Here is an 11,321-nt window from a genome sequence, read left to right as displayed (position 1 = left end):
CTGGACCCCCAGGGACTTTTGGCCAGCTTGGGGGGGGGCCTCCTGATCCCCACAAGACTTGCCAAAAGTCCAGCGGGGGTCCGGGAGCGACCTCCTGCACGCGGGCCGTATTGCCAATCTTCAAAATGGCACCGGCGCTACCTTTGCCCTCACTATGTCACAAAAGCATGTGAAAATGCCATATAGCACTTTGATAAATGACTCCCTTAGCTGGAAAACACCAAATAATTTTGTGCTATCAAGTTAAGATAGCCAGATAAAAACTCTGCTACCATAATACCCTTGGAACATCTCCAGGTTATCTGGCTAAGTTTTAACTAGCTAACTACTTAGCCAGATAACTCAGAGGCATTCAGCATGAAGGAAATTTAAAATGTAGGAAATTGACCAGCTAAATACTGGACAAATGCACTAACTATTCACCCCTAAATTATTTATCATAATCCCCCAAGCATTCCTTCTGGACACATATAGCTTCTTATATTAAAATAAAAATTAACATATAAATATTTTCTTTTGCACTAACTGCAAAACAATATCAGATAAATATCTATTTGCCCTTGTCTCTAGGCAAGATATGACAAAAGAGACTTTTCTATGAAAATCTGTAGCAATGTGTTCAGATATCATGCCTACAATGCTTCTGTGTCACTAGACAATACTAGAAAAGTTATGTACTTACCCCGAGATTCATCAAAATGCTATAATAACATAGGAGAGAGAGAGAGAGTCTGACTCTATGAGGTCTTCATAGTAGTCGACTATTTATATCTCTATAGGAGGGCCAGCTAATAGCCTGAGGTGAGGTGGTGGTTTAGGGTTTACTATAAGGTGGATTTTAAAAGTCAAGCGTACACATCAATTAGGGGATGCGTGCACAAGTCAATCTTGCACACACCCACCCACCATATTTTAAAAGCCACACAAGATGTGCATGCATCTCCTTCTGCATGTAAGTTTACTACAGCTATGGAGGAGGTTTAAGTTTAAAAAAGAAAACTAGCCTGAACTGAGATGATTTAAGGGTCTGAGGTAACTGGGGGGGAGTGAACGCTTTTAAACTAGGGGGTTTGGAGGACCTAGCTCTTAACTTGGCGAACTGGTGGAAGAACTGGTGAAAATGGCAAGGGTGTAGGCGTGTGCATGCTTTAAAAATCTCCCAGCTTACATGGTAGAAGCAGGATTTGTGCGCCCACTCAAAATTAGGTGTATATGTGTCCACAGCCAGGTCACTTTATAACATGCATGCATATATGCGCGCAAGTTATAAAATGCCCACGTATCTGGGCACGCGCCAACGCACATGCACCAAAATGGGCCTGCAAGCTGTTTTGAAAGTTACAGTCCCTAGGTGCATCCAATCCCTTTACTCCACTGTAGCTAAGAATTCTCTTTGCTCATCCCAGGCAAGATTCTGTAATTCAACAAATTAATCTCACGTTAAGAACTTTTTTAAAATTCAGGCTCTAGAAATTCCAGTGGATGTTCAATACAAGCAATGCAATTTAGGATGATAATAGCACAGTAACCTAGTAGATGAGGGCAACAAAATAAAATATTATGATTTAAAGCACACAGGTAAAATCATAAATATCACGCCACCTCTGTCTTCAGATTCATGCTTTCCCACTATGTGCTGTTTTGCATGTGTTCCCTGTAAGCTGTTTTATTTTATATGTTATAAACGTTAGTGATGACCCCCATCCCTATTCTCTCAAATCATTGGACGCTCTTATTATTGACCATCATAATAGGCATCGTTGTGTGGTGATGTATAACCATTGTCACTCTGCCTTATATTTAATCATAGGTCAGTCCATGAATTATTGACGATCCTTTTTTATATTTTTTTGTGCTTCTATCACCCGTGTGTTAAAATAAAATCTTATGGTAAATATTTTATCTTTGAAGAACATGTATTCTAAAATTAACATGTATAATTCACAGAACTTATCTTAATATCGCCATTTGTCATCTTGGAACATTTTTTCTTTTTGCTTTACAACTACCAACCACGAACTTTATGCCCACGGCTTTCCAGCGATGTGCGAATTCAACACATTGCTACTTCATGCCCGACACTGTACAATGTTTCGGATTCTCTCATGTCCTTCTTCAAGGACATGAGAGAGAGAGAATAGGGAAGGGGGTCATCACTAACGTTTATAGGATTCTTACCAGACTTTTTCCACCATATAAATTGAGTTGCTCTGGGCACAGTTTCAGTTATTTTATATGTTACCATTATATTTGTATGCATATTCAATTATTTTTTTAATCATGTTCTGTATGTCCTGTTTTGTTTAGATATATTTGTTATTTCTGTTTTAGCCCCTGAGGCAGCCCTGGTTGTGGGTGAAACTCGGCCTGAGGCAGGCACAATATATAAAGAATACATCTCCATCCAAATAAAGCTTCATATTGGTCAACCTATTGGTGTCTAACCCATTTTGTTGCCCTCACGGCTTTTTTAGATAGCCTACCCTCTTGTTTCATTGGTCCACCTAGTAGATGAGGGCAGAAAAAGAACATCCAGCCTAATCATGCTGCCCAGTTATTCCTGTCTTCATTATTAAGGATACATCCCAGCTGCGAGCTGTAGAGACTGAAAGCTTGTAGGACATGACTGGGGGTGTGCATGGAACATATTTCATTTAGTTTCCTGCTGTTTCCTTTTAATTTTCTTTCTGCTTTCTAGCCTGTGATATATCATTATAGCACACTCTAAAATGAATTAGCATATGCTAAGAACAGCATAGATGGGAAACAAGTCCTTGGTAGTCATTGAAAATTATGACTCAGGTATCATGTTGCATAAAATTGCAACCTTTGACCATCAAGGGAGCAGCATGTGAGGTTATCAAATTTGCAGATGACACAAAATTATCCAAAGTAGTTAAAAACAAAAGCTGATTGTAGGGAATTGTAGGAGAACATTTGAAGACTAGGTAATGGGGCATCTGAGTGGAAGTTGAAACTTAATGTAGACAAGTGCAAAGTGAAGCATATAAGGACAAATTATCCAAACTACAGGTACACAATTCAGATTCTGTATTATAAGTAACCACTTAGTAAAAGGACCTTGGAGTCCTTTTGGACAATATTTATTTATTTATTTTATTTATTCAACCTTATATACCGGCTTTCAAATTCATTTCAAGGCGGTTGATCAGAGTGTGGTAGTCATAAAAAAATCAAATAGAATGTTAGAAATGATTCTGAAAAGAATGGAGAATAAAATGGAGAATATCATATTGCAGTTCTGGTCACCCCATGTCAAAAGACATAGTGGACATAGAAAAGATACTGAGGAGGGTGACAACAATGATAAAAGGGATGGGAAAAGCTCCCTTATGAAATAAGACTAAACAGATTTGGGCTTTTTAGCTTGGAGAAGAGATAAGTGAGAAGGGCTATGATAGAGATTTATAAAATCATGAGCGGTGAGAATCAAAAAAACAGGACATAGTTATTTACCTTATCAAATAACACTAAGACTAGGAGACATGCCATGGAACTTATAACCAGCAGATTTAAAACAAACCATAGAAAGAATTTTTTTCAGTCAATGCACAATTAATATGCGGGGTTTGTTGCTGAAGAATGTGGTCAAGGTTAAAAGCACAGCTGAGTTTAAAAAAGATTTGGACAAATTCCTGGAGTAAAAGTCCATTAACAATTGTTAGCTAGGCAGGCACAGAGATAGCATTCTTTCTAGATCTGGGAAAGGATCTTCTGGGAACCTCCAGTTACCCCGGATTGGCCTCTGTCTGAGGCAGGATGCTGGGCTTGATGGATCATTATTCTAACACAGCATGACCCATTATGTTCTTATGCAACATGTGATTTTCAACTACCATAAGGAATATTTGATGGGCATAGATAAATAATTATAGACACTTTCAGCACCGGTTGGTGTATTTTCAAAAAATCCCTCTTGGGCCGATAATGATTGAAAAGACCGGACGGCTTAGCTCATCACTAAGCATGTCGTCTAAGGCTTGCTGATGCGGGTCCGATTCATATAATATTTATTATCTGTTGCTGAAGAGCATTTTGGATGTTGATTAGGCGATACCTTTTGTTCTATATTTGACTTTTCAGTATATAGGTTCGCAGTGTGGCTCTTTGTTTGTACTTAAGGTGTAGGAAATGCCATAAGACTGCTCAACTTTGCAAAACAACTGCAGATTTAGGAATAAATCCCTGTTAAATGTAAAGCATTCCTACATGCTCATTATTCTTATACTGTAAACCGAAGTGATATGTAATTGTCTACATGAATATCGGTATATAAAAAATGTTAAATAAATAAATATACTGTCATGCAGATCTAAATGTTTTTGCACCTAAAAATGTGAGTTCAGGCTTGAAATAGAACCATAATTCTTCAATAAATAGGGTGACAAAATAGCATGTAAACTCAGTTTTAGATGCAGCCTCCCACCCCAACCCCTGTTACTGGCATTTAGAAAATAGACTCCCCAGTTCATGCTTCATTAGCAGAGAGATTTCACATTCAGAAACACAGAAAATGACCTTCTGATTTCTAGGAAAATAATTTTCTTAGGGCTCCCTTTACTTCTCTGTTTCTCAGGCTATAAATCATGGGGTTCACCATTGGAATTAAAACGTTATACAATAAAGCAACTCCCTTGCTTTGCTCTACTGATTGCATGGATGTTGGTCTCACATACAAACCAAATATTGTCCCATAAAAGAGAATAACGACCGTGAGGTGGGAGGAGCAGGTGGCGAAGGCTTTGCGTCTCCCCTCTGCGGAACGGATCCTTAGAATGGTGGAGATGATGTAGACGTAAGATATAAGAATTGAAATGAAGCAGGGAGTTTCCACACATACCCCCAAAATGTATGTCACACGTTCAATGGAGGAGGTACCAGTGCAGGAGAGTTTCAGCAATGCTGAGAGATCACAGAAGAAATGGTTAATCTCATTGGATCCACAATAAGACAAATAATACACAAGAAATGGGTAAACCAGGATTTCCAGAAACCCAAAGATCCAGGTCCCTGCAGCCATCAATACACAGAGCCTCTGATTCATAATCACAGCATAGCGCAGGGGGTGACAAATTGCAACGTAGCGATCATAAGCCATGACTGTAAGAAGAAACATTTCCACACTTGCAAGAGAAAGAAAAAGATAGACCTGTGTAAGACACCCACTTACTGAAATAATCTGAACTTTCCTCAAGAGGATATCCAGCAGCTTGGGTAGTGTGACTGAGGTGGAAGAGATATCAAGGAAGGACAAGTTACAGAGGAAAAAGTACATGGGGGTGTGCAGATGAGGGTCCAGGCACGTCAGGGCTATAATAGTGAGGTTCCCCATCAGGATGATCAGGTAACTCAGTAAGAAGAGAAGGAAAAGGGGAATTGTTAGTTCTGGAAATTCAGGAAACCCCAGAATGATGAATTCTGTCACTGTCGTGATATTTTCTTTTTCCATTGGATTAAGATCTTTAAGAAAAAATAATTTGAAGCAAAGGAAACATGAGGCAATTTAATATACTAGAACAATATGGTTTGGTTGAACATAAATAACATTCCAATTAATTCAACCCTTTACCTAATTATCTATTTATTTATCTCTCACATTTATAAAATCACTCCCCCAACAAGGGCTGTAAGTGAGAATATAACATATAATATAAAGCACTATTAAAACAATAAATGATCTAAAATACTGATGTACAGTATAAATTTTCATTTATAAAATATAAAATGCATGGATAATATGCAGTTTATATATATATATATATATATATATACATTTTTATCATGCACAGGATGATGACTCCAGACTCCTGAAGCAACTTTAATTCTCAGTGAGATGAATAAACTCTCCACAATGACCCATCCCATGCATACACATGTGCTCCAGTTAGAACAGTCAATCCCATACCAAGCCTCATCACCCATTACCACCAATTTTATTCATTGTTTCTCCCAGTTCTATGTAACCCCGGTTCTATGTAATGCTTGTTGCAATATTATGTTCCACTGTAAACTGATATGATATGTATCCTGCCACATGAATGTCGGTATATAAAAGTTAAAAATAAATAAATAAAATACATTTCCAGAGCCATGGTCAGGACTTCCATCCTTCACTGGAAGGGATTCCTGATCATGTCTCTGATAACAACCCCAGAAACCCTAATGATACACTATGAGCTTACAATCTTTCCCTTCCTCGTTGGCTGCATTGTGTCTCATCTGGTAATCCTCCTTGCCTCACAAGTAGTAATAAGCACAGCAGGTCCCTCTGGGAAAGACTTTCTGAGATTGAAAATAAATTGTAAAGTCATGGCAGTGAGCCAGCCTTACTCTCTGCATTTGGCTAGAATATGTAATCTGCCTTGAGACAAATATTGGAAAAAGGCAGAACATCAAATGACCATGAATAAATAAAAATAAAATAGTCTTCAATGGTGTGTTCCTCTTATCTACATCATTTACCTCCCCAGACTTTAATGGCATCATCCTCCTAACCACATCATTCACCTCCATAGAGTTCAATGTCATCATCCTCCTAACCACATCATTCGCCTCCATAGACTTCAATGTCATCACCCTCCTAACCACATCATTCGCCTCCATAGACTTCAATGTCATCACCCTCCTAACCATGTAATTCACCTCCATAAACTTCACTGGTATCACCCTATTAATCACACCTTTCCCCACTATAGATATCAGCGGCATCACCTTCCTAATCATTTCACCTCTACAGACTTCAATGGTATCATCCTTATAACCATGTCACTCATTTCTAAAGACTTCAATAGCATCGCCCTCCTAACCACTTCTTTCCCCTCCATAGATTTCAATGGTTTCATGCTCCTAACCATATAATTCACATCCATATACTTTATTTTATTTATTTAGATTTTTTTATATTCCACTTTTCTGCACTTCAAAATGTACATCAAAGAGATATCGAGGAAGGACAAGTTACAGAGGAGAAAGTACATGGGGGTGTGCAGGAGAGGGTCCAGGCACATAAGAGCTATAATGGTGAGGTTCCTTATCAGGACAATCAGTAGGAAAAGGGGAATTTATAGTTCTGGAAATTCAGGAAACCCCAGAATGATGAATTCTGTCACTATTTTCGTGCAGCAGGGAAACCGCGTTTGCAGAAATGGATTCGCGAAAACAACCAATGAATCTTCACAGTACACAAAAGTGTCCAAACAGGAAGGAAGGAGGGAGGGAGGGAGAGAGGGAGAGAGAGAGAGAGAGAGAGAGAGAGAGAGAGAGAGAGAGAGAGAGACTTGCTACAGTGCCTATGCCCTAGACAGGTATTTGTATCCCTATGGGAGGGCCACCTAGTAACTCGAGGTGGGGATTAGGTATGAGCGTAGGGGGTTGGGGGCCACTTTCACATTCAACATGAGACGTACGGAAAGAACAGTGGTCTCTAGTGAAGATTTGCTGGCCGTCGGAGTGAGGAAACTCATTTCAAGAAGAGATTTGGGCAACGTTCTCTCTACCTAGCTTGATGGACACTCTACCTGGGCAACAACAAGCTAGGTGGAGAGAATGTTGCCCAAATCTCTTCTTGGAGTGAGTTTCCTCACTCCGACGGCCAGCAAATCTTCACTAGAGACCACTGTTCTTTCCGTACGTCTCATGTTGAATGTGAAAGTGGCCCCCAACCCCCTACGCTCATACCTAATCCCCACCTCGAGTTACTAGGTGGCCCTCCCATAGGGATACAAATACCTGTCTAGGGCATAGGCACTATAGCAAGTCTCTCTCTCTCTCTCTCTCTCTCTCTCTCTCTCTCTCTCTCTCTCTCTCTCTCTCTCTCTCTCTCTCTCTCTCTCTCTCTCTCTCTCTCTCTCTCTCTCTCTCTCTCTCTCTCTCTCTCTCTCTCTCTCTCTCTCTCTGAAAGTGTTGTAGCTATTAGTGGTGCTAACTTTGCAGCACATGATAACTTTACATATGCGTTAACAGCTGTTAGGGTGAATTTATCTCCCACAATAACAGCTTGGAAAATGACCCCCATAATTTGAAGCAAAGGAAACATGAGACAATTTAATATACTAGAACAATATGGTTTGGTTGAACATAAATAACATTCCAATTAATTTAATCCTTTACCAAACCATCTTTTCATTTATCTAATTATCTCTCTTTCACATTTAGAAAATCACTCCCTCAACAAGGGCTCTAAGTGATAATATAACATATAACAAAGTAAAATTAAAACAAGTGATCTAAAATACTGATGTACTGTATAAAAATGCATTTATAAAATATAAATTACAAAATGCATGGACAATATATGGCTAATATACATCATAGTACCAAGGTTTCTGTTGTGTTTGCGGCATAGTGGACACTTGGTCGCAGTGGAGATGATTCTGCCCACGGGAAGGGGCCCCATGGGGAACCACTGCGATAGGCTGAACTTAGATAGCAGACACAGTATGGAGGGAGGTTTTATTGTACTGCTGTAGATAGATGGTAAAAGCAGGAAGGTATGGCACTGATCCCAGAGGTTGCCAGTATGTTCAACAGGCTCAGAAGTGAAGTCTCACCCAGATGTTCACAATAGGTGGAAGCCCGCAATGCAGGAATATCGCTGCTGGTGGGTGGAGCTGGAGCACCGGATCGTAGAGGTACTCACAGGAAAGATGGCGTCTTCCTGATGGTGGAAAGTTGGGATCGAAGGTCCCATGGTGCAAGATCCGATGGTTCGATATCCTGAAATGTAGAAAAGAGAGAAAGACCCCCGAGGAGCGGTTGTCTTAGTAAGAGAGGAACCTCGAAAGGTAATTGGAAGCGAGAGACCCCCGAGGAGGTGTGTCTAGTAGGGATGTGAATCGTGTGATCGATCGTCTTAATGATTGATTTTGGCTGGGGGGGAGGGAAATCTGATCGTCATGGTTTTTTTTGTTAAAAAATCGTAAATCGGGGGAGGGCGGGAAAACTGGCACACCAAAACAATCCTAAAACACACCCCGACCCTTTAAAACAAATCCCCCACACTCCCGAACCCCCCCAAAATGTTTTAAATTACCTGGGGTCCAGTGGGGGGGTCCCGGCGCGATCTCCCGCTCTCGGGCCACGGCTGCGTTAATAGAAATGGCGCCGGTGGCCCTTTGCCCTTACCATATGGCAGGGCAAAGGTAGTGCAGGCGCCATTTTGGTTCCTGTCACCCGACGTCACGAGGGCAGGAGATCGCTCCCGGACCCCCGCTGGACCCCCAGGGACTTTTGGCCAGCTTGGGGGGCCTCCTGACCCCCACAAGACTTGCCAAAAGTCCAGCGGGGGTCCGGGAGCAACCTCCTGCACTCGGGCCGTATTGCCAATATTCAAAATGGCGCTGGCGCTACCTTTGCCCTCACTGTGTATGACACAGTGAGGGCAAAGGTAGCGCCGGCGCCATTTTGAATATTGGCAATACGGCCCGAGTGCAGGAGATCGCTCCCAGACCCCTGCTGGACTTTTGGCAAGTCTTGTGGCAACAAATTCCAGAGCTTAATTGTGCATTGAGTGAAAAAGAATTTTCTGCAGTTAGTTTTAAATGTGCTACTTGCTAACTTCATGGAATGCCCCCTACTAGTCCTTCTATTATCCGAAAGTGTAAATAACTGATTCACATTTACCCATTCTAGACCGCTCATACTTTTAAAGACCTCTATCATATCCCCCCTCAGCTATCTCTTCTCCAAGTTGAACAGCCCTAATCTCTTTAGTCTTTCCTCATAGGGGAGCAGTTCCACCCCTTTATCATTTTGTTCACCCTTTTCTGGAGGAGTTCACCTTTTTCTCTACCTTCTCAATTGGAACTATATCTTTTTTGAGATGTGGCGACCAGAATTGTACACATGTATATATTAAACAGTGCAGCTGAAAGTATACTGCCCTGTGGAACTCCCACTTTTAACTCTTGCTAGGTAGAATTTATCTTGTAAATCCAGAAGCCCAACTCAGAAAGCAACCAGTCTTCCAATATTTTAGGGAGATCAGCATCAAGCACATCCTCTCCTATCCCGAAGAATCTTAAGTTGTTCTGTCTTGCTCAGTTCTCCAAATCATCAATATTTTCATGTTTGTTAGCCATGCTTTACTCCAAGGCCTGCACCTGTCACTCCAACTGTAAAGTGTCGTCTTCCACAGCTGAGATTTGAGTTTCAGCAGTATCTAGTTGAACTTCCTTATTCCTGAACCAATTGTTTCACTTCCTCAATTTGTGATGAGATTTGATACAGTCTGCCTTCTAAAACTTCAACCACAGCCATAGTAAATTTAGTTACAATACTACATCAAGCGGGTCTGATGCACTTTGTCGTTGGCCATCTTACCCTCCCGCTACTTAGGTTTGTTTTGTCCTTTTTCACTGTGCGAACTAACATGATTTCACCATTATCAATTGTAGACCATAACCCAGTTCTAATTTTTTACCTCCCAAAAATGAATCTAACATACTTTTTGAATGATTTAGAGCAGTGGTCCCCAACCCTGTCCTGGGGGCCCACCAGCCAGTTGGGTTTTCAGGATATCCACAATGAATATGCATGAGAGAAAATTTGCATGATTTATGGGTTATGGTTTACAATTGATATGGATTAATTGTGTTAAGAGTGAATAATATTTGCTGAGCAGAATAACAATGGGTGTTATAATTCCAGGGTGCAATACCTTAATATTTTAGTATTTGAGTAACAATGGTCTTGATTAGTATGTGGATGAATGTAGTGTGGATATGATTGAAGTATGGTAGTTTTTTTTATGTGAGTGTGTGTTGATTTTATTGTAACATTATTTAATGCATATGGGTGAATTGTGCTTTTGGGCATGATCTAATGCGCATTTTTATAATAAATTCAAGTAAATTTATTTTTAAAAATTTATATTTAATTTTCCTGAGAAATTGTAATAAAAATATTGTTAAATGATATAATTGTTCTCCCTTTCTCATTTGTAGCATTGTATTTAGTAAGGGATCTTGTTTATTGTGCCTTCTTATTGTATCTGCCATTCAATTATAAATATCAGGAGGAGCCAACTGTTGTGCCAGGAGGTGGACTCTTGGCCTAGTGCAGGATTGGTAGGCTCCTAGGTTGGACCCAGAGAGCGCCTGCCACTAGGAGGCGGAGCACAAGCGGAGACAGAGGCTAGCTGGAGCTTCACCACTAGCAACCCGAGGTACCCCCGGGTTGAGCCCTTGGGTACCCGGGCCGCCTGGTCTTAGGTGGACCTCGCAGGGTCTCCTAGATGGACAATTCAAGGGAATGCTCACCACGAACAAGAGTATGCGGTCGGTGTTCCAGGAAGAGGTCAG

At 40.7% G+C, this 11,321-nt stretch overlaps 1 protein-coding gene across 1 annotated transcript; it reads right to left on the bottom strand.

Annotated features, from left to right (window-relative positions):
* Nucleotides 1-4,549: 4,549 nt before the first annotated feature.
* Nucleotides 4,550-5,470, bottom strand: LOC115077620 (olfactory receptor 5V1-like). The gene has a single exon (XM_029579915.1). It carries the CDS (start codon nucleotides 5,468-5,470, stop codon nucleotides 4,550-4,552), a length of 921 nt encoding a protein of 306 aa, XP_029435775.1.
* Between the last annotated feature and the right edge of the window lie 5,851 nt (nucleotides 5,471-11,321).

Source organism: Rhinatrema bivittatum, chromosome 16 (genome assembly GCF_901001135.1).
Source record: "Rhinatrema bivittatum chromosome 16, aRhiBiv1.1, whole genome shotgun sequence".
NCBI lineage: Eukaryota > Metazoa > Chordata > Amphibia > Gymnophiona > Rhinatrematidae > Rhinatrema > Rhinatrema bivittatum.
This window is presented reverse-complemented; position numbering and strand designations above follow the sequence as displayed.

Bases quoted from the DNA above. Each gene is read 5' to 3' on its own strand.
- LOC115077620 (XM_029579915.1), bottom strand. From the start codon at position 5,470: ATGGAAAAAGAAAATATCACGACAGTGACAGAATTCATCATTCTGGGG.